This window comes from Pelodiscus sinensis, chromosome 9 (genome assembly GCF_049634645.1).
Source record: "Pelodiscus sinensis isolate JC-2024 chromosome 9, ASM4963464v1, whole genome shotgun sequence".
Classification (NCBI taxonomy): domain Eukaryota; kingdom Metazoa; phylum Chordata; order Testudines; family Trionychidae; genus Pelodiscus; species Pelodiscus sinensis.
The window spans coordinates 3130179-3157612 of NC_134719.1; the positions used below are offsets into that span (position 1 = coordinate 3130179).

Below are 27434 nucleotides of genomic sequence, written 5' to 3' on the forward strand. Positions count from 1 at the left end.
TGGGGTAGGCAACTAGGGTGCAGGAGGGGGTGTGGAGTCTGGGTGAAAAGGGGGGGGGGTTGTGGTGCAGGGTCCAGAGGGAGAATGGGTGCAGGAGAGGATTCTGGCCTGAGGGAGGGGCTCTAGGAAGGGGTGCAGGGCCTGGGAGGGAGTTGTGACCTGGGAGAAGGGGGGGCAGGGGTATGGGAGGGGTGTGGGTGCCAGAGCGGATTCTTGACTGGGGGAAGGGGGTCGGAGAAGGCGCAGGGTCTGGCAGGGAGTTGTGACCTGGGGGAAGGGGGAAAAGGGTTATGGGAGGGGTGTGGGTGCCAGAGCGGATTCTTGACTGGGGGAAGGGGGTCGGAGAAGGCGCAGGGTCTGGCAGGGAGTTGTGACCTGGTGGAAAGGGGTCCAGAGTGTTTGGGTGGGGGCCTGGGGCAGGTAGTTTGGGGGGGGGGGTGCCAGAGGCAGGCTGTGGCTGGGAGGCCCTTACCTAAGCAGCTCCCAGCCAGCAGCCCTGCAGGAACTGGCTCCGGGCAGGGGGAGGGAGGGCGGAGGAGGCTTCATTGGCTGTCTCTGCCTCCAGCGAAATATCTCCGCTGCTATTGGTTGGAAACTGGCCAATGGGAGCTGAGAGATTTTGCTGTGGGGCAGGACAGAGCGCAAAGCCTCGCTCCCAGAATACAGCAGCCACGTTTAAAGCGGCTTCAGGGGCCCAGCGCGTCAGCCGCGGGCCGGATCCAGTGGCTGGGCGGGCCGGATCCGACCCGCTGGTAGTCTCTTGCCCACCCCTGGTCTTACGTAATTATGGCAGGCCTATCCTTGCCACACAAGCCTTTGCCTCGGGGGCCTGTCCTTGAGGTTCCTCCCTGCAGGACTACCTCTCGCCTCGGGGGAGGCCCTGAGAATGGCTCAAACGTGACCCCTCCGGTCTGGCTTCCATTGGGAGCCAGCAGAACAGCCCTGTCCGTTTCTATAGGCGCCTAGAGCCTGGCACAGGGCCAATGGCAGAACTGTTTCTGGGCTCTGATGGCTGTAAAACCGGGCAACGGAAAGGCTGTGGTGAGCTGATCCCATTCACCATTGTGTTGTCCTGGGCCAGGTATTTATATGTCCGACTGGATGGCACCATGTCCATTAAAAAGAGAGCGAAGATCGTCGAGCGGTTTAACAGCCTGTCGGTAAGCAGCGCTCCCCGGACCCGTCTGTGGCCCTGCCCGTCTGGGCAGGTGTGTTCAGGTGGAGATTGAATCCAAGCATGTGTTACCTCACAGAGCCCCGAGTTTATCTTCATGCTGAGCAGCAAAGCAGGCGGCTGCGGCTTGAACTTGATCGGGGCGAACCGACTCGTCATGTTCGACCCGGACTGGAACCCGGCCAACGACGAGCAAGCCATGGCGCGCGTCTGGCGAGACGGCCAGAAGAAGACCTGCTATATCTACAGGCTGCTCTCGGTGAGCCCGGAGTTACCGCCTTTTAACCTCGCGGGAGGGGGGTGGTAGCCCAGGCTGCAGCTGATGATCCTGTAGAATAACGAGCCCTGCAACTGGAGAGAGATGCTGTGATTGGAAGCCTTTCACGAGGGCTGCCTTGTGGTGCGTGTTGCACTCGATGGCATCAGTCCTCAAATCTGCTGCCATGGAGAGCTTCGCCAGTGATCTCAATGGGATTGCCGTTGGGCCCTGACTCTGTACTGGTGGCTGGGGCAATAGAAATGACCAAAACGTTATAAATACACCACTAATCTTTTAGAGCATAAGGATGGCCAGGCTGGGTCAGACCAAAGGTCCATCTAGTCCAGTGTCCTGTCTGCCCACAGTGGCCAATGCCAGGTGCCCCAGAGGGAGTGAACAGAACAGGAAATCAAGTGATCCCTCTCCTGTCATCCCTCTCCAGCCCCTGAAAAACACAGGCTAGGGACACCATTTCTACCTCTCCTGGCTAATAAATATCAATGGACCTAACCTCCATGAATTGATCTAGTTCTTTTTTGAACCCTGTTGAAGTCCTGGTCTTCACAACATCCTCCAGCAAGGAGTTCCACAGGTTGACTGTGTTTTGTGTGAAGTAAAACTTCCTTTTGTTTGTTTTGAACCTTTTGTGGCAGGGTACAGTGTGGCTGTGGGCCGGCAACACTCCCATCCTTGTAGATCCCTACAGCCTCCCCTGCCGATGTGCTCCCATTGTTGAAGGGGCGTTGGAATTCCTACCTGTCTGTCGGCGGGGGTATCCGGGCCGCTGTGGATGCCGCAGCCCACAAGGCCAGGCCTGCCCTATTAACTGGGCCAACAACAGAATCCGCGAGTCTGTTTTCAGAGCTTTAAACACTCCCTTTCCTTGGCCGGCTTGCCCACTGGCTCCTCTGGTGCCCTGTTGTTCTTGAGGCAAATTCCCTGGAGGTCCTGGGGTAGCAGTGCTGTACTCCGAGGGGTTTTCCTGCACGTCGCCTCTTTCCTGCAGCCATCTGTGGCCCGGCCTGCAGCCGCATCACCCCATGCTGGGAGCCTGGGCTTGGGACAGTGCTTGGAGCCCTCCATATGGGCGCTGTTTGAAGTAGTGTTGATGACTTGTTCAGGACAGAATCCAAGAGACCTCTGCCCCCAGCACAGTGGCTCTGGGCAGCTGGAGGAGAAGGCGAAATTGAGGCTTTGGTCAATTATGGGCATTACCGACCTCCGTGGCACTTTATCTACAGATAAAGACTTAATCCCAGTTTTAGCCTTGTCCAGCTGCCCTTAATCTCACCGGCCGTTCTCTCTCGTAGACGGGGACGATTGAGGAGAAGATTTTCCAGCGTCAGACCCACAAGAAGGCGCTGAGCAGCTGCGTGGTAGACGAGGAGCAGGATGTGGAGAGACACTTCTCGCTAGGGGAGCTGAAGGAGCTGTTCACGTGGAACGAGACCACCGCCAGTGACACCCATGACAAGTAGGTTTATAAACTTAGGGACGGATTAGGGCAGCCAGTGACTGTGGTGTAAACAGTGGCCTCCCACAGGAAGGGGCGAGTGCCCCCCTGTGCATTTAAATCCAGGCAAGCCATTCCTTAACGGCTGAGTAGGGAACAATCGTGTCGTGCGGAGAGTGGAAGGAGTGGCTGATCCACTGGGGATTTTCCATCTCGGGATGGAGCGCTCGGAGCAGACCGGGGGGGCAGGAAAGGGCCAGGCAAGGCTGAGAGAGGGGTGATGTCCTTAAACGATGAAAGGAAATTGCAAAGCATTTAGGTCCTAGAAGGTGAAAGAAGGGCTTTTTAATGATCATTGACAGTGGGGTTCTAATGATCATAGATTCATAGGCGCCTAGGGGTTGCAAGAGACCTCAGGCTGTTGAGTTCAACCCTTTGCTTGAAGCAGGACTGATCCCAACTCAATCATCCCAGCCAGGGCTTTGTCAAGCCAGGCCTTGAAAACCTCTAGGGATGGAGATTTCCCCACTCCCTAGGCAACCCGGTCCAGTGTTTCACCGCCCTGCTAGGGAAACAGTTTTTCTTAGTTTCCAACCTAGACCTCCCCCACTGCAACTTGAGCCCATTGCGCCTCGTTCTGCCATCAGCCCCCACTGAGAGCAGCCTCTCTCCAGCCTCTCTGGTACCCCCTTCAGGGAGTTGAAAGCGGCTATCCATGGGGGCTTCAGACAGGGAATTCAAGTCTACAGCCATGTTCTGTGTCTGACCTGGGATCCTACAGGCGATTAGATCTGAAGTCTATAAGCAAAAGAGTATTTTAAATGAAGCATTTTCTCAACTCCTTCAGAGCCGCTGCTGGGTCCATGTGGTTCACCTCTTTTCCCGTTACGTGCTCAGTGTTGAATTTGGATGGATTATAAGGGTTTCATTGTATGTATAAATATTCATGTGCGGAGGCTTGGGTGCTTTGGAAATAAAAGCCCCAGCTTTTCTAAATGACCCAGTTATGTGTGTCCCATCATGTGAATAGCTTTTATAACATGTGCATGCACATTAGATCATTGCTTTTCCTGGGCTTTTTCCGGTGCCACTTGCTAGACAAATGGGTGCAGGTTAACCCAAAGGTTAACACCTCTTAGCCAGAATGCAAAACGTTAGGGCTGTGTCTAGACTGGCAAGTTTTTCCGCAAAATCATCTGCTTTTGCGGAAAAACTTGCCAGCTGTCTACACTGGCCGCTTGAATTTCCGCAAGAACACTGACGAGCTCATGTAAGATTGTCAGTGTTCTTGAGGAAATACTATGCTGCTCCCATTCGGGCAAAAGCCCTCTTGCACAAATCATTTGCGCAAGAGGGCCAGTGCAGACAGCACAGTGCTGTTTTGAGCAAAAAAGCCCCAATGGCTAAAATGGCGATCGGGGCTTTTTGGTGCAAAAGCGCGTCTAGATTGGCACGGACACTTTTCCGCAAAAGCACTTTTTGCGGAAGAGCGTCCATGCCAATCTAGATGCTCTTTTCCAAAAATGCTTTTAATGGAAAACTTTTCCGTTAAAAGCATTTCCGGAAAATCATGCCAGTGTAGACGTAGCCTAGGATTCTGTACCTAGTCCGGCAGGTGTAACATGCCCTGGCCCGCCCTCTAGAACGTCTCTTTCTTTTAGGTTTAAGTGTCGCCGCTGTGTGAATGGCCACCAGGTAAAACCTCCCCCTGAAGGCTCGGACTGCACCTCTGATCTCTCCCAGTGGAACCACAGTGCGGACAAGCGTGGGCTCCAGGACTCCGTGCTGAAAACCGCATGGGATGCTGCTGTCACCTTCACATTCCATCACCACTCCCACGAGGAGCAGCGAGGGATTCCCTGATGACGCATTTCCTATGGAAGTCAAGCCCACTAGTGTTACTTTGGCAGAGAGCTGAGAACGAGCCTGCCTGGGCTGATATCTGGATCCAGAACAGCAAGACAACGTTGTCTTCCACCTAGAAATTGGTAGGCCCTGAAAACTATTCAACCGTGCTTGGGACCGCAGGAAGCACCAAGGACTGTGTGTGCCACTCGGGTATCTCTGTGTACTGGAGAGACAGCTGTTTGTCTGGGATGCGATGTGCTTTGTTCGGTGTAACCTAGGAGTTTAATAGTGTCAGGACATAACGGGTTCTGCATCTGAGAGCCCACGTGCGGGATCCAGTCCACAATATGTATCCCTGTCTTTTTATTCAGCTAAGCCCTGTTACAAAAACCAAGGTCCATTTTTATGGGTAGGTTCATTCCTGGCTGCAGATCTGGTTTTCATTGTGCAACTCCCAGCTACTGAGGATTTTTCTGGCAGCCCTAACTCACAAGCTAGATAGTATTGAATGCCCAGGCACTGATGAGAGCTGGATGCCGCTGGCAGGGTCTACCTCTCTTATGAAATCTGTCGAGTAGACAGCTCTGGGAAATAGTCATTTACCCCAAGAACAATCCAACTTCAGCCATTTTTTAAAATCTTGGTGTAACTGTTGCTTCTGGATGGAGCAGCCTGAGACACCTCTAAAGGATCCTATTTTCAGAAAGTGCATGACTCAAGCCCCACGAAAATCACTTTTCACTTTGAAAATCTTGGCAGAAACAACTAATTTGTGTTATTTTTAGCGAGATCATCTTTCTACAGTGCAGGCAACAAATAGCCCCTAATGTACTAAAATTTCTACTCAACTACGTTTTATAAAATAAAGTTGCTGAAGGACAAGCAAACTCTTCTGTTTGGGGAAAAAAATTGTAAAATAAGTATGTGAGAGAAATAAATACAAATGAAGGAAAGCCAGGCCATAGGGAGGACTTCTCCCCGATGTAAAATGAGAGTGAGAAAAAGCGTTTTTGTTGTAGCAAAGTGTCTTTTGCAGTGGGGATTTCTCTTTTCCAAAAATATGACTGGCCGGAGCATTGGGGCTACATCTGCACTGGCACGTTCTCCTGCAAAAACTCTTCCAGAAGAGAGGGTCTATGCTGACGTGTTTTTGTGCAAGAGCATCCATTCCAGTGTAGACGCTCTCTTGCGCAAGATAGCTGTGATGGCCATTTTAACCATAAGGCTTTCTTCCCCAAGAAATTCATGTTGCCTGTCTCCACTGGCCTCTTGCACAAGAGGGCTTATTCCTGAGCGGGAGCATCATAGTTCTTGCGCAAGAAGCCCTGATTTCACACATTAGAACGTCAGTGTTCTTGCACAAGAACTTGTGGCCAGTGTAGACAGGCAGCAAGTTTTTGCGCAAGATGGCGCCAATGTAGCCACAGCCTTGGGCTACGTCTACATTGGCCCGTTTTCCGAAAGGGGCATGCTAATTTGACAGGTCGTAATAGGGAAATCCGCAGGGGATTTAAATATCCCCCGCGGCATTTAAATAAAAATGTCCGCCGCTTTTTTCCGGCGGATCGGGGCCAGTGTAGACGCAAAGTAGGAATAAGAGATCTCCGGAAAAGGGCTTTTTTCCGGAGGATCGGGGCCAGTGTAGACGCTCTTTTCCGGCTTTTCTACAAGCCGGAAAAAAGCGGCGGACATTTTTATTTAAATGCCGCGGGGGATATTTAAATCCTCCGCGGATTTCCCTATTACGACCTGTCAAATTAGCATGCCCCTTTCGGAAAAGGGGCCAGTGTAGACGTAGCCTTTGCTGTTTTAGTTACAGTGTGAGAGGGGAGTACGGGTAGGGGAGTTTGTGTTCCGAGCACAAAATGAAAGATTGAGTCAGAACTGCTATGGGAATGCTGCAGTAACTGCTAGATTCCAGCAGCAGCGTCAGAGTCCTGCTGGAAGGTGAACAGGAAGGTTGGGTTAAAGGTGTCCTGTTCAGTGGACTAGAAGCAGGTAAGTTGCGGCTTCTTCCCTTCTCTTTATTCCTTTTTTTATATAACCTCACTTGCTGAGTTTGTTTCCCTAATCCAGTTGCACTATGAAACTGACACGATTAATTCTTGCTTCGGAGGGAGGGATTGTACAAGATCTTCGACTCAGTACACTTTGATCTCAGCTGTGCCTACTCCTGCAGCATGTTCTGTGCACCGCGGGAACAGCAGTGCCAAAGACTGGGAGCACTGTTCTATACGACTTTATTTTAAGTGTCACGCTGGTACAGCAGAGCGTGGGTGCGCGTTACATCACACTAATGTAGTCAGCGAAGGCCTGCGATGAGTCCCACGTGTTGCTCACCACGCTGCACACGGCTTTGAGACGACGAAGCGCCTCTTGAGCGGTTGCAGCATCTTGGTCCAACCAGTTCTGAAAGAGGCGGAGGTGAGTGAACTTGATCTGCCCGCCCCTCTGCAGGATGTGGCTCTCCAGCTTCTTTGCAAACTCCAGGAGCCCGTCTGGCTTGATGCAATTTGAGCTTTAAGAGGGTAAAACAAACAGTAAAATGCAGTTAAGATGAGGAGGGGGAGTAGGCTAGTGAGGGGGTGGCATGAGTGGCCCTCCTCCATCTCAGCAGGCTGCAAGATTGTCAGAACCAAGACAAAGTCTCCTGGGATTGGGTAAGTTTTGCTAATTACACTTGTGTACCTAGAATTTGGGGGGTGTCAATTTAACCGCTGGGATGCTTTGGCTGCAGAAGCAGCGCAGGGCTCTCGCAAAGTAGTGTGCCATCAGCGCCCACATCACTTCACACGCTCTTCCTGTGAGCGTGTCACTTTCATAACACCAGTAGGGGAAAAAAACCTCTGCAGATGAAAACCAGCCGAATCTGGTAATGCAGGATGCAGGCAAGGGGTAGCCAATGGCAGGCTGCCTACCACTGAGTTAAGATCTTAAGTGCCTGCAAATTAGAATTAATTTAATGGAGGAAGCATGCTTATTTGGAAGCATCAAGGTAACGGGCAGGCGGTGGATAACAGGTCATATACAAACACTGGCTCCACCTTGCCTTTAAAAGGGCTGAGCTGGCCATTCTTCCACCAGGGACCAGGAATTGAACAAGTCTGGTGGCTTTGTTGTTAAGCTAATTCCTAGCCCTTTAAAACTGAAGCTTAGGTGCCCCGCAATGGAAGATGTTCACATTTCTATTTCTCCCCTTACTGTGTAGGCCTGGTTACCTACCCTCGAAGGCTCAATGCCTGGGTTAAGCAGCAGCGAGTTAGCACACCCCTCAGTGCGTACTTTGGAGACTATCGGCTCAGCTAGCACACAACAGAGCCATGCTCAAGATTTACCCTGCTCTCTGGAGTGAGTTTAAAAAGGGACGTGGCGGTCCAAAGCTTGAGGCAGCAGCATACCTGACATCCAGCTGGCAGATGGCCGAGGAAGAATCTTCAGAGAAAATGTCAGCCAAGGCCACCAACCTGTGATTCCCTAAGGGTGGGAAAACAACCAATGACAGCTGGTGGTAAGCATCGAAGGAGAGAGGGAAGCGCAACTGTACTATAGCCCCAAGGGACTCGAGCAGCTTCAGCGCCGGCAAATTACTGCTAGAACCAGGACTGCAATCAAACAGCGCCGAATGGTAAAGTGACTGAGTTACACCGACTGTTGGGCTCATTCCCGCTGGGAGCCCAGCAGTGAGAGAGAGGTGTGATGGGTCCATTACAGGTCCACTGAGCCGTTCAATTCTTCATCCTCACTACCCCTTTAACTGTTACCTGAACATTATTAAAGTAACAAGGCCCTCTAGGAAATCAGGGAAGAGCCCTGTAAGTTTAGAAGGCTCTAAGTTGCACTGAGGAAGCATCTGCACTAGCTTTCACAGGCAGAGCGTCTGCCATGTGTGCCTGGGATTAGCTTTATTTCTAACTCTTCTAGAACCAGACCATTCACCTGTGACGGCTGGAATCTCACCTGTGGCAGTGGCCAAGCCCTACCACTTCAGAGAAAGGAGAAAAAAATCCTCCCCCATGCACCTAGGCTACGTCTAGACTGGCATGATTTTCCGCAAATGCTTTTAACGGAAAAGTTTTTCCATTAAAAGCATTTGCGGAAAAGAGCGTCGAGATTGGCAGACACTTTTCCGCAAAAGCACTTTTTGCGGAAAAGCGTCCGTGCCAATCTAGACGTGGTTTTGCGCAAGAAAGCCCCAATCGCCATTTTCGCCATCGGGGCTTTTTTGCGCAAAACAATACCGCGTTGTCTACACTGGCCCTCTTGCGCAAAAGCATTTGAGCAAGAGGGCTTTTGCCCGAACGGAAGCAGCACAGTATTTCCGCAAGAACACTGACAATCTTACATGAGATCGTCAGTGTTCTTGCGGAAATTCAAGTGGCCAGTGTAGACAGCTGGCAAATTTTTCTGCAAAAGCAGCTGCTTTTGCGGAAAAACTTGCCAGTCCAGATGCATCCCTAGATAATTGTGCAGTGTACGGGTTACAATGTTTAACAGCTCAACCAGCAATGGCTCTACTGCCCTGGAAGTTTGGGGAAGGGGATGCCCTTTGGCAGTACATACCAAGTCTGTTCCCAGGCAGCTTGAGGCTCTTCAGAGTTGAATTGCTCTTCACTATTTTGATGATGTCAGATAGAAACTCAGGGGTGCAGTTTTCAAACAGCCGACAAAAGGAAAATGTAATTTCTACCAAAAATATACAGGGAGAGCTGTATCTTTTGCCTCTTTCACCAGCACCAGTAAACTATTTATTACATACTGCACGCAGCTTTGATGCTTTGTTTATTGTAACCATCATTGCTAGGGATCTAGTTACAACATGCTTAAAAATGAATAGTGCAGGCAGGACTTTGACCTGTGTTCTGTTAACCGGGTAAAACCTAGATCATAGCTGAAGCCTTTCCTGGCTACAGCCCTGCAAATTCACAAAGACCCATGGCTCATATTTACGGATACAAATTTGTATCTACATCTCTGCAAATTTGCAGATATCCACTTTAAATCTACAGCCATCCACAGACGTGGCTATTCACATGTCATTTTAGCAGATACACAAATTTTGTGTTTGTGCAGGGCGCTAGATATGGCACCAGGCATATTACATCTAGCAGCCAAGACCGTAACTCCACTGTTTGGCATCGTAGACTGGCTTCAGACCCTTCCCTCTTCTTAGCCGCAACTCGGTGTGGTCTCATTTCCCTCCCAAGTTGAACATCCCCATCTCCTTCCCATACCTGAGAGAATCCTGGTCCAACCCTTTATGGCCCAGGATCACATTGTGCCCCCCCCAGCAGTGATGCTGCCCACATGGGTGGGCAGGTGCTCGCTTTACCTTGAAGGACAGGGTCTTGGAGCAGGAGGAGAACTTCCTTCTGGTAGTCGGCAAGGTTCACATCATGGAAGCTCAGTCTCTTCAGGCCCGGGTTACACTCTGCAAGACAGATAAGACCCCAATGAGCAGGGGTTGTGTGCCCGTGTGTCAAAAGAGACCGGCGCTATCTGCTGATGAAATCCCACCCGCTCAGCTAAATGTCCTGGATAAACAGCAGCTCACAAGTCACAAAACTTACATATTCAGGGCCAAATTCTGCCTTCAGATTCACACAACACAGTAACTCCCATCTCCCCACTGGAATTTTCATCCAAACAAAACAGGATGAAAATCCCTACTGCCGCTCCCACTTTTCTGTATTAGGGTATCAGGCCAGCTGTCTGTGTGGCAGACACAAAGAAGAGAGCAACATTTTCAAAAGCACATAGGTGCCCAAATGACTTACGAAAATGGGACTGAAGAATGTCGGGTACGTTGGGAAACTTGACCCAGTATTGCTAGTCCAAAGCAAATAGTTTGAGCATGTCCACCCCAGATAGGTTCCCCAATTATCACTCCTAGTATCATCACCTCAGAGATACTAACCCTCCCCCTCGCCCCCCTTCTGTTCTAAATCTGATTTGTCGGTTTTATAACGTGTTCACTTTTTTTCATTGTATTCCTTTGGTATCTATGGTCATGCCAATTCTCTTCCAGAATTTGCTCTGAGGAAATGAGTCTGACTCACGAAAGCGCATCACCTAATAAACCATCTTGTTAGTCTTCAAAGTGCTGCACAGTCCTCTCTCTTGTTTCAGAAAGATCAGACTAACATGGCTACATCTCTATTACTATTCCACCCTAAACAGGCTTTTCTGAGGCAGCTATGCCAGTACAGCCATGCTGGCAGAGGCCCCCAGTGGAGATACAGTTGATACCAGCCCGTCTGAACAGTTGTTGACGCAACTCTACGCAGGGTTTTGCCAGACACCTGCATGAGACAGCTTTGCCCATAAAACTTTGTAGTGTAGAGCTGGCTCTCTAGGCAACAAGCGTGGGAGAGGGACAGTGAAGCCAGAAACAAGCTGCTTGCACGAGACCACTGTCGGTTTTGTCCAAGAAGCTCACTACACAGTTTTATTGGGTTACCTCTGAGTGTCTGCAGAAGGAGCCCAAACTCCAGGGGGCAGGAAACTGTAGCGCTGTCCAGGGACAACTGCTGGAGAGATCTTGAGGCTTTCAGCACAGGCAAAAGGAGACTGGTCTGCAGAGCTTCTCGGGGGAATCGGATCTCTAACTGCTCCAGACAGCTCTCTGCGGGGAGGAGGAAAAGAGGTTCGTCTGCAAACACTTTCCCTCAAAAAACATTGATAAATTGCCTAGGGAGGTTGTGGAATCTCCATCATTGGAGACTGAGGATCTAGAGATGGTGCTTGGTCCTGCCACGAGTGCAGGGAACTGGACTTCCTTCCAGTCTTACGGGTCTATGAATATATTTGGTTCCCAAAGGAACTAAGCCATCCAGCGGGACTACTTGTCATGTAGCTTTGTAGAACGTGCCTGGCTGCAAGGAACAGCAGTGAACACACTGACTTTGGCTAACTATTTCCTTTGTGACTTAGGCACCTACATCTTACTGATTTTTTTCAACAGGACTTACGCTCCTAATCACACATGAAAATGTTACCCTCTTATCCCCAAATAGTGGAATTAGATTTTCATTCCAGGACAGGGGTTTTCACAGATCCCACTTTAAGCCAAAAACCTGAGGCTTGAGCTACTCTCAAAAGTTAGCTACGCTGGTCAAGGGTGTGAAAAAAAACACACCCTGGACTGACATAGCTACGCTGGCCAAACCCCCAGCATAGATGCAGCTGCTTTGACGGAAAAGTGCTTAGCTAACATTTCAGGTCCTACATCAAAACACGAGAAACATCTGTCAGCAAGGTCTGCATCTACACACAGGGGCTATGGCAGGAGAGGCTGCAAAGCGTGGCCATAACCGGAGTTATACTGGACTTCGTGCCCTGAAGACCAACAAATCACTTGAAAAAAGGGGGGTACTGGCTTGCGTCCTTGCTACAGCACCTGGAAATCCAGGGGCTTGCCAATAGCTTTGCACTTGATCTCAGCTGTCATGATGAACAGAGTTTTTTCTTCTGACTGATGCTAACCAGCCTTCTGTTTTGTCGTCAGTAGCATGCAATGCACACACGGGAACAGGAAGCTGGCACAGACCCTGCAAATCTAGACCACACAGGTGAGAATACCTCCAGCCCCGATGCTAAATTCTGCCTGGCCTTGGTAGCAGTTGATGTTTCATATCTTACATGACACAAAGACAGCGCCGGCCAGGACGTAAGCATCCCACCCTGTGTGCAAAGGAGGGTGAACTTACCGCTTTAAACACAGTGAGATCTCATTTACTAATCAGTCTATTGTCTACCTGGAATTTCTGCCTCCAAGGAGCTCCAATGCCCTTCCGGCCTGTTCCCCTCCAGCTGGTTTTTGAGATCAAAGCTGATGGAGAGCGTGTGAAGGCGGGGGTAGGCACTCAGGATGGACCACACAAGCTCCACGGAGGCGATGTGTGAAAACACGTCGCTTACGCGCACCACCTGGAGGCTGCCATCACTGCGGTGAGAGAGGGCCCGGAGCCCAGACAGGATGCAGAAGATATTAGCGCCCAGGCCTGAAACCAACATTTCAATAGCAGGCAAGGTGGGTGTTACACACACACACAGAGCAAATCAATCAGCAAGGCTGGAACAATGACAGAGTTTGAATCGTCGACACTGTTCTAGCCGACCCAGGGTTGGACTGCGGAACGGTCTCCCCAGGGATGAGGTACAAGCCATCGCTTCAGCCACTTGAAAGTGGATGTTGCACGACAATAAGGAACAGGGAACAATCCTGCGCTTCAGGGATGGATTAGAGGAGTAAAAAATGAGTCACTCTAGGCCAGGGCTTAGCACTCCAGAGATTTTCAACATTCGACATAGGTCACTTGTCCATCTTCCCTAGCCAGTGCTACATCCCCAGCAATGGGGCTTCTGACAGTTCCTTTCGGGAACAATCTATAGTCTAAGCTCTTTTCCGGTCACATCTCCTCATACCGAACTCCACTGATTCCACCAGAGCCTAGTGGGGGTGCTCTACCGCAGGCAAGAGTCTGGAGGGCTAGGACCTCTCAGACAGTGGATGTCAAATCCCGTTTAAACCGGGAAAGGTGGGCTACAGCCTCCTCCCCACCGTGGCGCACTGCTCCAGCTGGGTCAGGCTCTCCGTGTCTCTGCCCATGGCGCACAAAGCTGGACCTGCTGCAGGTGGGGTCTGCTCTGGCTGGACTGGAGCAGGCCCTGGTGGGAGGTGAGCTGCTGCTGCTCCAGCCCCCACTGGTTAACTGTAACTAGGAAGGGTGATGCTTACTGGTTCACCATTCCCATCCCTATATCAGACCTCACCATTGCTCTCTTTCACCCCCACGCCTCCTAGCTGGACTCATGGGTCCCTTTAATCTGATGGGTTTACATCCCAGTTCCTTCTCCAAAGTAAAGTTACCGTAAATGTACACAGGAACAAAAAACCATATGGGATGTTTTTACTATGCAGTGAAGAATCCCCTCTGGACCGCCTTCAAATATGATTTTATTATTAATTATGGATAATGTGGTACCAAGGAATAGGGCCCCATTATGCTATGCACTGTACAGAGGCTTTTCTTCCTCTCTCTCCTCATGTCATCTTCCTAATTCTCTACTTGCATCTTGGCACCTTTTCCTCTAACATACAGCCCCCCTCTAGATCGTCGCCTTGTATTTTAAACCCTGTTGTTGTCCCATGCACGTCCCTACTTAAAGACAGGCTTGCATGGTTTGAACTATCCTTGCTCCCTTTCAGGGTGAATTTGAGGGTATGTCTAGACTACATGCCTCTGCTGACAGGCATGTAAATTAGACCACCCGGCATAGTCAATGAAGCGGGGATTGAAATATCCCCGCTTCATTAAAATAAAAATAGCCACCGCGCCGTGCCGGCACAGCTGATTGTCGGCACAACGTGGCAGTCAAGACGCGAATCGGTCAACAGGAAAAGCCATTGTCAACCGATTCTGTAAAGCTCCTTTCACAAGGCATAAGGGAGCAGTAGACAACGGCTTTCCCTGTCGACCGATCCGTGTCTTGACTGCCACGTTGTGCCGACAATCAGCTGAGCCGGCACGGCGCGGCGGCTATTTTTATTTTAATGAAGCGGGGGATATTTAAATTCCCGCTTCATTGTCTATGTTGGTATATCTAATTTACATGCCTCTGTTGGCAGAGGCATGTAGTCTAGACATCCCCTAAGAGTGCCCGGTAATGCCTGTTCCACCCCACCAACATTTCAGAGCAGATCTTAGCCGCTTTTAGAATTTGACACCAAATTGCCCAACACACCTGAGAGTAAAAGCTCTGTTGTTGCTACTAACCATTGTAAGACAGAACCAGCTTTTCTAGAGATGCCCAAGAGCTCAACAGGTTACCCAAAGTCCGACAGGTGTCCCCGGTCAGCGGGATGGAGAACAATTCCAGGGCGGACACACTTCGGAAGCGGCATGCCGGTTTCAGAGGAAGGATCCCAACAGATCCTCCTGTGCAGCCAACGCCCTCCAAGCTAGGAGTGTCTGCTGCAGAAGGGGCCCAGCCATCAATGGTTTCCCCCTCCTGCGCACCGCTTTCGTAGAGGGACTCTGCTATTTCCTCCTCCTCCCTAGCAACGGCGAAGACAAAATCATAAAGGTCTTCCGGATCTGCGTGAGCTCTGCGGCTTCTCCTGGGGCAGCGGCGCTTCCTCCCCACTGGAGGCTTGAACCGTCTATAGGGCTTTTGGAAAGTGGGGCTAGCCGAACACCTTTCCGTGAGGGAAGAAGAAGAGTCTTTCAGGTTGCAATGTCCGGGGGGTACTTTGTAGCGTACATCAGGGCAGGCGAGGTTTTGCAAAGGATGGCTCCTCGAGCCACAGAGCACTGGGGTTTTAACAGTGCAACTACTGCTCCTGGACAGTTCGGTAGAAGCGTGAGAGTCAGGATCAGCTTCTAGAAGCAGTTTGGGTGAAACAAATTGGACTGTCTTGCTTCTGGTCTCACGATCACCCCCCTGGCCTGGCTCTGATTGCTGGCCTGGCTCTGACTGCTGGGTGGATCCGCAGCACAGCTGGTTTGACCTGAACAGGGCATCATCCTCTTGAGTTAACAGGCTTTGGGCACCAGACTCCTCTCTGCAAAGACTGCAAGGGCGGCCCTGGTCCACAAGTGTCCTACCTGGGTGCCAAAACCCAGCACTCATGGTCAGAATGAGGACTAAAAGTATTTTGTCGGGAACAGGCCAGGAACACATGGACACCTGGCTGACCGCTCCATGGTGGATCAGACGATGGAGCAGCAAGCTCAGGGACTGTCTAATGGACAGATCAGAGGTCAGCAGATGACGGAATTTCAAGGTTCTCAGGGAGCTGGCCAGGTTTTCTAGCACTCTTTGGTTGGGCTGAGCAGTGAGCTCTGCTACCCCCTGCAGCATATTGCAGATGGTGAGCTGTGTAACATGCCGGGAGCTGAGGAGTAGGGGCGAAAACCGCTGGTCACTCAGGCGCTGATCTGAAGAAACATCCAAAACTCCATGCAGGACATTCGAGAAGAAAGTTTCAAGGAATTTCTTCCTCCAGCTTGCTATGTTCTGTAAAAATATCCCAGAGTTAATGGACTGTATCCTCATTTAAACAAGGTCACAGTGGGAAAGAGGGAGATGGAGGGGTGGTTGTTCACCTTCGGATGCCAATCCAGATTCCGTCCAGGTCAATAAGTTGTTATCCTCTGACAAGTATTTAGTGGATTCAGTCATTTCACAAAAACCACCATTGCCACTTGTTGCTTTTAAAGTGACAGACTACCACGGCTACGCCTCTGAGATTTTGTAACCACTTTCCCAGATATCGGTCTCAGGCTATGTCTAGACTGCATCCCTCTGTCAGCAGAGGGATGCAGTCTAGACATACCCTCAGCAGAGATCAAGGAATTGAATGTGCCAGGGAGACTGAAATACAGTCTGACCCCCAACAAGCAGTTCCTTCAGGAATGTTTGGGGGGACAGTGGTGGCTAACAAGCTCCTAATGCCACAGCCTGTGCTACATGGATTCTGTGCTGCACGCCAGCATTTGACATTCTGAAAGGTACTGGAATCCATCTTAACTAAAATCAGGAGGGCTCGGTATGTCAGAATGGGAAGTCCAGACACCAATGGCTTATTCCCGAGGGCTGTGTCTAGACTGGCGAGTTTTTCTGCAAAAGCAGCTGCTTTTGTGGAAAAACTTGCCAGCTGTCTACACTGGCTGCTTGAATTTCCACAAGAACACTGACTTCCTACTGTCTGAAATAAGTGCTTCTTGCGCAAATACTATGCTGCTCCCGTTTGGGCAAAAGTCCCTTTTGCGCAAGACGGCCAGTGTAGACAGCACAATACTGTTTTGCGCAAAAAAGCCCCTATCGTGAAAACGGCGATTGGGGCTTTCTTGCACAAAACCGCATCTAGATTGGCACGGACGTTTTTCTGCAAAAAGTGCTAGATTTTGCCAACTCTGCCCCACGACTCAGAATGCACCTGCTTGCTCTCCAGCCCAATATATTAAGCCCTCAAAGTGCTATAGCAGCCTCCTGGATGAAAAGATCTAGCTAAGTACCAAATAAGGGATGTAATAGTATAGTCAATTAATCGGTAAGCAAAAGCTTATCAGTTAATGCTATAGACTACACACATTTCTGCCCTGCCTCCGCCGTCGGCCAGTAAATTTTTTTAGCAGGTTGGCCAGCAGCCTGGCTCAATTCCAGCTTCTGCTGGGTCCAGGACCTACCCCTGCTGCAGCTCTGCATTTAAAGTGTATTATGAGCTGGGTTGGCAGCTCAACTCAGTTCCAGCTCATGCCAGGTCCAGATACTCAAGACACCCCGTAGACAGGGGCTGCTTCCACCCCGCACGGCTGCCTCTGATACAGTGGGGTGACAGGCAGGCAGTCCACAAGGGAAGCTGTTTTTTAAACTGGCTCCCCTCACAGACCAGCTCCCGCCTGACACCGTGCACTACTGCCTCTGATACAGTAAATGATCTGGAGAAAGGGGTAAGCAGTGAGGTGGTAAAATTTGTGGATGATACCAAACTGTTTAGGATAATCAAGACAGAAGCAGACTCTGAGGGACTCCAAAAAGATCTCACCAAACTGAGTGATCGGGCAACAAAATAGCAAATGAAATTTAACATGGATAAGTGTAAAGTAATGCACATCGGGAAAAAGAACCCCAACTATACGTACAGTATGAAGGGGGCTAATTTGGCTACGACAAATCAGGAAAGGGATCTTGGAGTTATCGTGGACAGTTCTCTGAAAACTTCCACACAGTGTGCAGCAGCGGTCAAAAAGGCAAATAGGATGCTAGGAATTATTAGGAAAGGGATAGAAAATAAGACACAGAATATCTTACTGGCCCTGTATAAAACTATGGTACGCCCACATCTTGAATACTGTGTACAGATGTGGTCTCCTCACCTCAAAAAAGATATTTTGGCCTTGGAAAGGGTTCAAGAAAAGGGCAACTAAAATGATTAGGGATTTGGAACGGGTCCCATATGAGGAGAGGTTAAAGGGACTGGGACTTTTCAGTTTAGAAAAGAGGAGACTGAGGGGGGATATGATAGAGGTCTATAAAATCATGACTGGTGTGGAGAGAGCGGATAAAGAAAAGTTATTTATTAATTCCCATAATAGAAGAACTAGAGGACACCAAATGAAATTAATGGGTAGCAGGTTTAAAACTAATAAAAGAAAGTTCTTCACACAGCGTGTAGTCAACCTGTGGAACTCCTTGCCAGAGGAGGCTGTGAAGGCTAGGACTAGAACAGAGTTTAAAGAGAAGCTAGATAATTTCATGGAGGTTAGGTCCATAAAAGGCTATTAGCCAGGGGATAGAATTGGTGTCCCTGGCCTCTGTACGTCAGAGGCTGGAGAGAGATGGCTGGAGACAAATCGCTTGATCATTGTCTTCGGTTCCACCCTCTCTGGTGCTGGCCACTGTCGGCAGACAGGCTACTGGGCTAGATGGACCTTTGGTCTGACCCAGTACGGCCGTTCTTATGATACAGAGGCAGCAGTGCAGAGTGGCAGGGGGCTCCTTGGGAGTGTGGACGGAGCACACTGGCTGTTGAGCTCCACTCCTGGGGACTCCACAATAGTTGAGTAACTGATAAGAAATCATGAGGTTAACTGACTATGCAATTAACCAATATTTAACATCATTATTTTGAATACCATGGTAACACATGAGTCCCTGATCCTATAGGCATTTATACATGATTAAGTTTAGACACATCAGTAGTCTCACTCAAATCAATGGAATTACTCTCATGCTCAAAGTGAAACAGATGCATAAGCGTTAGCAAGATTGGAGTGTAAACTTTGTGTCCTTACTAAATTGCTTTATCAAAACGTTTCCAACTCACCTCTGACTTGGGTGGTCTGATTTTCATCACATCGTTCCACAGTTTGTGCCATACTGGCTCGGTTGAGAGTCCTGAAAAACAAACTTTTATTTTACATGAAATCCTCCACCTCAACAGCTTTGCTCAACTCTCCTCTCTTGGGTTTCACAGTGATGTTAATTTAACACAAATAAGAATCATAGAATCATAGAATCATAGGACTGGAAGGGACCTCGAGAGGTCATCGAGTCCAGCCCCCCGCCCTCAAGGCAGGACCAAGCTCCACCTACACCATCCCTGACAGATGTCTATCTAACCTGTTCTTAAATATCTCCAGAGAGGGAGATTCCACCACCTCCCTTGGCAATTTATTCCAATGTTTGACCACCCTGACAGTTAGGAATTTTTTCCTAATGTCCAATCTAAACCTCCCCTGCTGCACTTTAAGCCCATTACTCCTTGTCCTGTCCTCAGAAACCAAGAGGAACAAATTTTCTCCTTCCTCCTTGTGACACCCTTTTAGATATTTGAAAACCGCTATCATGTCCCCCCTTAATCTTCTTTTTTCCAAACTAAACAAGCCCAGTTCATGAAGCCTGGCTTCATAGGTCATGTTCTCTAAACCTTTAATCATTCTTGTCGCTCTTCTCTGTACCCTTTCCAATTTCTCCACATCTTTCTTGAAATGTGGCGCCCAGAACTGGACACAGTACTCCAGCTGAGGCCTAACTAGTGCAGAGTAGAGCGGCAGAATGACTTCACGAGTTTTGCTTACAACACACCTGTTGATACAACCTAGAATCATATTTGCTTTTTTTGCAACAGCATCACACTGTTGACTCATATTCAACTTGTGGTCCACTATGACCCCTAGATCCCTTTCCGCCATGCTCCTTCCTAGACAGTCGCTTCCCATCTTGTATGTATGGAACGGATTGTTCCTTCCTAAGTGGAGCACTTTGCATTTCTCTTTATTAAACCTCATCCTGTTTACCTCTGACCATTTCTCTAACTTGCTAAGGTCATTTTGAATTATGTCCCTATCCTCCAAAGAAGTCGCAACCCCACCCAGTTTGGTATCATCTGCAAACTTAATAAGCGTACTCTCTATCCCAATATCTACATCATTGATGAAGATATTGAATAGTACGGGTCCCAAAACAGACCCTTGAGGAACTCCACTTGTTATCCCTTTCCAGCAGGATTTAGAACCGTTAACAACAAGATTAGAAACATGAGTTGTATTTTTGAGACTATTCAGAGCACTAGACTGATATTGATTTAAAATAAGACATTTTATGTTTGCTAGAGGTGCGATGAGGTTAAACTAATTTTTAAAACACATCTCCTACAAAAATAATCTTTTCCCATGTTATATATTACACATATTATTCTTTTAGTTTCGGTAATTAATTAATTATTATAAAGTAATTAAACCTTTTCTGGGCTAATTCCTGTCTTAATATTAGGGATGTAAAATCCCATGTAATTGGTTAACCAGTTAAACATGAAATTTAAGCTGTTAACCTATGGCCGTTCCAGGCCCGCTGCAGACAAAGGCTGCTCCGGACAATATTACAAATTGTTAATATTTTTAGAAAGCCAAAGTTTGGGGTGAAATTTGAATTGATGGTGTCTTTTAAAAACTATACAGTTGGCGATTTTCACTGAATTCTCATCTATTTAAAGAGACTGAATACACCAGATATCTCCAGTCTTTTATATAATTATTTCTCGCCAGCAATGGTCAGCAGTCACTGAAAAACATTATCTTTAATGCTGTTCAGTGTTCCATAAGAAACATGTGGCATTCTAAAATCTAAATCCAGTTCCAATTAAGGAAAGCATCAACCCCCAAAAGCTTCTCATAGCCAATAGTAACTGTTATTCCTTGTTGACAATCTCGACAAAGAGGCCAAGAAGCGAATGGACAATGGAAACCAAACAACCCTTCAACTTCAGAAAATAAATTTCTATAAATAAAACTGACCTTTTTTCACAGCAGTTTCCTCAATCCTTTCCAGGTAATAGATATTAAGCAACGGCAGGATGCCCTGAAGTATCTGTCCTGGGAGTGCTTTGGGGATGGAGGAAGAGAACAGATGCAGAACACTTTATAAGTCTGAAAAGTATGGAAAAGATTTAGAAAGACGACAAAGTAAAACGGAGAGTAAAGTTCCCACTAGGGTAACACCTGGGTACATGCGTTATGGTCACACGAATGTGCATTTTGGAGCTTGCACTTGAAACAGGGACAGGAACCCATCACCACTGTAGCCAGAATGATGCAGTGAAGCTCCACAGCGGAGCCTCCTGGGCATCACACCCTGCTCACCAAGACCCCAGGGTGCCCCGGTGACTTTGGCCCGCACACAGGATGCTCCAAGTGCAGCCTCGCAGATGTCACAGGCCTAGCTCCGGTCCCGCCAGACGCGCTGCCCTGGAGCAGGCCTGCAACCCCCCCCCCCCCCAGCATCCAGACACACTGAAGTTGGGGCATCCCCGCCCCCCCACGTACTGAGACCCCCCCGCCGCCGATCCCTCCCCCTCTGCACTAGAACCGACGTGACCCCCCCCCCACGTACTGGGACAGGCCCAGGACCCCCCCCCCGCCGCAGGCGGGGCCCCCCCTTACCCCAAACCTCTCTCTCCAGGGCGCCCATGGCGGCGCTCACCACCGCCCCGCTCAGCTCGAAGAGACTGGGGGGGCTCCCGGCAGCAGCCTCTCCCTCCGCCCGGGCCTCCATGGCGGGCGCCGCCTTCCCTCAGCCCCGCGCGCTACGGACGGGGCCGCCCAGGGGACAGGAGAGCGCCGGCCCCGCCGCCATCTTGGGGGCGGGGCATTAGAGCCCGGCTTCCGCTTCCGGGTGAGTGAGGGGGTCACGGGGAGGCGGGGCTTCCGGCGGGTGACCCTGGTGAGTCCTTCTTGGCCTGGGAGGGAGCCCGGCCGGCGCGCGGCAGCAGGGCGGCGATGGGGCTGCGGGACGAGGAGATGCTGGAGGGCGGCAGCGGGGATCCTGAGGTAAGGCAGGTCCAGCCCGCTCTGTCCCGGCGGCTGCAGGGCCGGGGTTCGCCCCTGCCCCACCGCGGCCTGGCCCCCGGCACAGCCCTTTGCCCCTTAGCTGTGTCCCCTGCTGGCCCCCGTACCCCTGTCCGCGCGGCCCGCGTGCGGTACAGCCCCTCTCATAACTGTGTCCCCTGCCGGCCCCCGTGCCCCTGTCCGCGCGGCCCGCGTGCGGTACAGCCCCTCATAACTGTGTCCCCTGCCGGCCCCCGTACCCCTGTCCGCGCGGCCCGCGTGCGGTACAGCCCCTCTCATAACTGTGTCCCCTGCCGGCCCCCGTGCCCCTGTCCGCGCGGCCCGCGTGCGGTACAGCCCCTCTCATAACTGTGTCCCCTGCCGGCCCCCGTGCCCCTGTCCGCGCGGCCCGCGTGCGGTACAGCCCTTCTCACAATTGTGTCCCCTGCTGGCCGCCGTATCCCGCTCATTCTTCTCCTCCTTACAATAATTGTGTTCTCTGCCGGCTCCCGTACCCCGCTCCCTGCGGGCGCAGCTTCCCGCTGTCGGGCCCGGAGTGTGAGGGGCGGCTCGGCTCCGTGTCCACCTGCCGGGGGCGGAGCAGCAGCGCAGACCCCCCCCCCGGTCACGCCAGCCCCCCCCGGGCGGGGTCCTGCTGGGGACGCGGAGGCTCCAGGCCACGGTCGCTGCCTTCGGGGCTCCGCGGGGCCTTCGAATCAGAAACAAACCCGGGAACCGCCGCGTGGCTCCGGGCCCGGGATTGGCTCCCCCCGCATCGCGCCCCGCGGCTCCCAGACGTTTCGGCGTCGCGCCCCCGTCTTGAGTTTTGGGGAAAAAGACCCCGCCCCGCCCCCCCCACAACAAAACCCGTTGAGCAAACACAACTGGGGGGGGGGCTGGGTCGCCTCGCGCCCCTCCTGGAACTTCCTCACCCCCCCCCCCCCCCCCAGTTTGGGAGCCCGTGCTGGATGTTACTGAAGGGTTTAAGGCTTTGTGGGGGGCACAGCATCACTGACCGGTGTCTGGTCTCTTCCCCCAGGGAGAGGAGGAGGAAGAGGCCGAGCTCGTGGTAAGAACTACGGAAGCGGAGAAAACTCTTCTACTCGGGGGGATGCAAGAAACACAAACGTGTTAGAATGGGAGTGAGCTGCGCTTGTTGTTTCTGATCAAACAAGCTTGTTCTTTTGGATTTTGTATCTGTTTGTCAGAAGCTGGGAATGGCCCACAGGGGGTGGATGGCTTGATGATTCCCTGTTCTGTTCATTCCCTCTGGGGCACCTGGCATCCTGGGCTGGATGGACCTTTGTTCTGACCCAGTGTGGTCGTTCTTCTGTTAAGCTGATATCAAATTAAAAGAAGAAAAGGGGCTGATGAAAGAAAACACTTGTGGCATTTCATTGTTCTGTGCAGCATACAGGGAACAGAGTAGGCTAATATATAAGGAACTGGTTTTCAGTGAATTTGTAGGTGTACATCTGTGCATACGTTTTTGTACCATGGCTATCAAGATATGCTTAGGCATATCTGGTAGTGTACGCAAAATAAGTGCATGTTATGTTATATGTGCAAATGCATGAGGTGTTTACCAATGTCTGTCTATGAGCTTGCTGATTATCAGGCCTGCCTTATAATGTGTAGGTTATATGGTGATATGTTTTTTCAGTTTGAGAGCTTTAAAAGCTCCTGGCACCACTGCTGGTGGTGGTGCCTTTTTCTTGTCTCTTCTTAGAAGAGGTACAAAGCAGGGGCAATTTGTCCAGCTGAGGATATGCCCCCCAAGGTTAGGGCTTGGATGTGGATGTATAGCATTATATATAAATGTTACTTGTCAGCATACAGTAGAATTTGATTTGGCAATATTGTCTGAACTCTCAAAGCCTAGTCTTTGCATCAAACCACGTAGAATTAATAACTACAGTAGTCGGGGTTATTGGACTTTTTGTTCTCAACCTTTTAACTTGATCTTCAGGATCCTTTAACCACAATAAGGGAGCACTGTGAGCAGACGGAGAAGTGCGTGAAGGCCCGGGAGAAGCTAGAGCTCTGTGATGCGCGAGTGTCCTCAAGGTCCCACACACAGGAGGACTGTACGGAAGAGCTGTTTGACTTTCTGCATGCCAGGGACCACTGTGTAAGTCCAGCAGAGGCTGATCTCTAGTCATTTCTGTTGGCTTGCAATCTTTAATGGGGGCGTGACTGAAATGCCTTATTTCTATAGTACCTAGCTGTTACCTCGCACTCTTCATCAGTAGATATCAAAACACTTTGCAAAGGAGGGCAGTATCATCATCCCCACTCTACAGATTTGGGTAACTGAGGCTCAGAGGTGAAAGTCACCCAGTAAGCCAGTGACTGAGCCAGAATAGAACCAGGTCTCCTGCTTCCTTATCCATCAGGCAGACTACTTATATAAAGCTCTTGATGTTCTAATAAATTTGATTGCAGTATAGGGTGAATAATCTACTGAAGCAAAGTCATGTATTTAATTTTGAAGAACTCTGGACCTTGATTCTATGGGGTCAATTCTTTTCTCTTAACTACTTATTTGTTCTTGGTTTTTTTTTGTTGTTGTTGCAATTGTCTGATTATAACCATTACATTTATAGGACATCTTGTATGAGATAAGAATGCTCTAGGGGAATGGCTGTTTATTGTCAGAGGGCCCTGTGCTGGTTAGTATGCACTGCAGTACAGCTACTAAATACAGGTCATCTCTGAAGCAGGTGGATTAATTTAAAATATTAGCATTTAAGAACATTTGGCTTTACAAAAAATCCTACAAACAGACTGCTAGTTTGTCAGCCTATAGTAATTGGTTTGAAATACACTTTTGAAGCCATCATAAGTTTTTGAAGAAAGGCCAAGGTGGGACCATATTAGATCATTAGAAAATTTTGGATGGTCAAGGGACACACACTTCTCTGTGATTAATCCCCTAATTAAGTTGCCCCAGTTTTAGTCACTCTGATAGGAACACAGACAGGGAAGTGAAGAGCGAATGTGATGTTTGTCCAGTCCTCAAGACATTTATATTCAGTAAATTGGTCCGTTAGTGAAAGTTTTCTTCTTCCCTTTTTAGGTGGCTCACAAACTCTTTAAGAGTCTGAAGTAAATATTGGAGCAAGACTCACCACCTGCCTCTCTTGTTCAGCTGGAACTTGGTGCAGTTTCTTTTTGGATTCCAAGTGCTGCTTGCTGCCTATTGTTGTGAATGTACAGTATACAAGAACAGCTTCCTAGCTGTGCTGCAATGATCCAAGTGCCAACGGGTCACAGCATCAAAGTTCTGTGAAAAAATGCGCAGCTGTAAACAACATCATCTACTGTTTCTGTGGATTTTTTCCCTCCATATTAAACATATTCAAAGTTCCTGTGGAAATGGTTTCATTTTATGGCTGGATGATGATGATTGATATTCATAACCAGACAGGTGGGAGAGGAGGTTTTTTTCCCCTGTTGTAGAATTCCCTTGTGCATAATCATTGTCAGTAGCATGCCATGCCAGGATCAAATAGTTCATATGACCTTCTTGCTTGTTGGCGCTGTCAAGAGATTCTTTCTGAACATAAGAACGGCCGTACTGGGTCAGACCAAAGGTCCTTCTAGCCCAGTATCCTGTCTACCGACAGTGGCCAGCACCAGGTGTCCCAGAGAGGGTGGACCGAAGACAATGATCAAGCGATTTGTCTCCTGCCATCTCTCTCCAGCCTCTGACAAACAGAGGCCAAGGACACCATTTTATCCCCTGGCTAATAGCCTTTTATGGACCTAACCTCCATGAAATTATCTAGCTTCTCTTTAAACTCTATTATAGTCCTAGCCTTCACAGCCTCCTCTGGCAAGGAGTTCCACAGGTTGACAACACGCTGTGTGAAGAAGAACTTTCTTTTATTAGTTTTAAACCTGCTACCCATTAATTTCATTTGGTGTCCTCTAGTTCTTCTATTTAGGGAACTAATAAATAACTTTTCTTTATCTGCCCTCTCCACACCACTCATGATTTTATAGACCTCTATCATATTCCCCCCTCAGTCTCCTCTTTTCTAAACTGAAAAGTCCCAGTTGCTTTAACCTCTCCTCATATGGGACCCGTTCCAAACCCCTAATCATTTTAGTTGCCCTTTTCTGAACCCTTTCCAAGGCCAAAATATCTTTTTTGAGGTGAGGAGACCACATCTGTACACAGTATTCAAGATGTGGGCGTACCATAGTTTTATATTCTGGGCCCTAGTCTTCCTGTATGTGGAGACTAGATTGTAAATCTGTCAGTATCTTGCCTTAATAAAAACATACAAGGTACTTATGTCCCTTCCCCTACAAGAGATGGATGTGCTACCTGCAGACTAACTTAAAGAAAAGAAACATGTGCAATACAAAAGGTTCCCATTGTTTTAAACAGCCCTCTGACTTGAAAACACTGTCCCTGGTATCTGTACTACAGCAAGAATTACAGGCAGAAATCATGTTGGGTATCATGTCCGATAGGCATGTTCAATGCATTGATATAGCAGCATTTTCACCAGCATCTTGTGAATGTAATCACACTGCCCAAATACTTCCTAGCTTCAAGATAAAGGGGTGTTCTTTGCTTCTATCTATACCAGTGTTTCCCAATTGGTGCTGCGGGGAACCCTGGGGTTCCACGAAGCAAAACTAGGGCTTCCGCGAGGAGCCAGCACTCCCCTGCCCCCTCTCAAAGAGAGAAGAGAGCCGGCTAGCCAGCAGAGGCATGGGCAGCCAGTTGTATGGGCTTGTGGTGCTCATGTTCCACCAATATTTAGAGCTGGAGTGGGCCCCGGCCCCCCAGCACGTCCTCCCACCCCAGGCACGTCCCTGCCGTGCCCAACCTTCACTGAGCTCCCCCTTGCCGGCTGCCGCTGCCCTGAGCGGCGTGCTCAAACCGGTGGGTGGGGAGATGCCTGGGAGTGACATAACGTCATGGCCTGGGATTTTAAAACTGCTGGGTGCTGTGTTGCGCCATGTGGCTGAGTTGCGGGTTTGGAGTCTGGGAACAGAGCGCAGAATTCAGCCTCGCAAAGTGGAAGGCAGAAGGAAGGGGAAGGGCTGGGAGAGGAAGGGGCTTGTGCGGGGGGTGGGGGGGAAGAGAGGGGAAGGGTGCAGGAGAGACAAATGCCAAGGGCCAAGTGCAGACAATGAGGAAAAAGGCAAGAGGGGAGGTGTCAGTGGGAGCAGGACAGGGTGATGCTGGGAGGGGAGAAGGTAAGGACATTGGGGGCAAGAGGGGAGAGGGGGAGGTGCTGGGAGAAGGCTTGAAAGAAGGGGTGGGCATGAGGAAGGCCGGGATGGAGCAAGTCATGTGAGAGGGCACAGGGGCATGAGGGGAATGGGGACAGAGGGTGGTGGTGGGTGGGCATCAGGGAAAAAGGGAGCAAAGGGGGTGGGGGAAGTGAGGGAAGGGGGAGGCATCAGGAGGGTGCAGGGGTAAGAGAAGGTGCAGGTGTCAAGGGATTCTGGGGGTGAAGCAGAAGGGCAGACACCTGCAGTGGAGGGACCAGCATCAGAGGAGAGAGGCAGGGCAGGCGTGCAGAGGGAGGTGTTAGGAGAGGGGATGAGGAGGCATAGCTCATGATCAGAGTGGGGCTACTGGAGGAGTGGGCACTGAGAGGAGAGAAGGGCTGGTGGAGGGGGCAGGTAGCAGGAAGGCTGAGGGCAGTGAGAAGGGCAGGAGCCAGGACAGCAGAGGAGAGTGAGGAGCTGAGGGGCAGCAGGCACCAGGGGAGCTGATGGAACAAGGGGAGGAGACATGGCAGCAGAGGGGAAAGGTCGAGGTTTATAAGATATTTATTAATAACTTGGGTGCCGCAGTGGCACATCCAACCAAGCCTCATGAACTCAGTACTTGCGAGCTGG

The 27434-nt window shown here is 50.0% G+C and overlaps 3 protein-coding genes across 4 annotated transcripts in view; 2 read left to right on the plus strand and 1 right to left on the minus strand.

Moving 5' to 3' along the window:
* The window catches only part of RAD54L (RAD54 like), a 29423-nt gene extending 23695 nt beyond the window's left edge, over positions 1 to 5728 (plus strand). The window contains exons 15-18 of the mRNA XM_075935909.1: positions 1082 to 1160; positions 1254 to 1433; positions 2744 to 2907; positions 4548 to 5728. Coding sequence (XP_075792024.1) covers positions 1082 to 1160; positions 1254 to 1433; positions 2744 to 2907; positions 4548 to 4749 — 625 coding nt within the window. The 3' untranslated portion in view covers positions 4750 to 5728. The remainder of the gene's footprint in view (positions 1 to 1081; positions 1161 to 1253; positions 1434 to 2743; positions 2908 to 4547) is intronic.
* Positions 5729 to 6957: 1229 nt separating this feature from the next.
* Positions 6958 to 21380, minus strand: LRRC41 (leucine rich repeat containing 41). Of its 2 annotated transcripts, none has more exons than XM_075935907.1 (10): positions 21180 to 21380; positions 20535 to 20621; positions 18566 to 18636; positions 14511 to 15753; positions 12489 to 12734; positions 11192 to 11356; positions 10064 to 10162; positions 9295 to 9417; positions 8133 to 8208; positions 6958 to 7252 (listed from the first exon to the last, which is right to left on the minus strand). In XM_075935907.1, exons 1-10 carry the CDS (start codon positions 21289 to 21291, stop codon positions 7018 to 7020), a joined length of 2457 nt encoding a protein of 818 aa, XP_075792022.1. In that variant the 5' UTR covers positions 21292 to 21380; the 3' UTR covers positions 6958 to 7017. The 2 variants fall into 2 exon arrangements, with proteins under 2 accessions (XP_075792022.1, XP_075792023.1); XM_075935908.1 differs by having other exon boundaries at positions 20535 to 20666; positions 21180 to 21315.
* Positions 21381 to 21428: 48 nt separating this feature from the next.
* Positions 21429 to 24932, plus strand: UQCRH (ubiquinol-cytochrome c reductase hinge protein). Its single transcript, XM_075935910.1, has 4 exons — positions 21429 to 21566; positions 22603 to 22632; positions 23533 to 23694; positions 24643 to 24932. The coding sequence occupies exons 1-4, from the start codon at positions 21516 to 21518 to the stop codon at positions 24673 to 24675; spliced, it is 276 nt and encodes a 91-aa protein (XP_075792025.1). The 5' UTR covers positions 21429 to 21515; the 3' UTR covers positions 24676 to 24932.
* The last annotated feature ends 2502 nt before the right edge of the window (positions 24933 to 27434 follow it).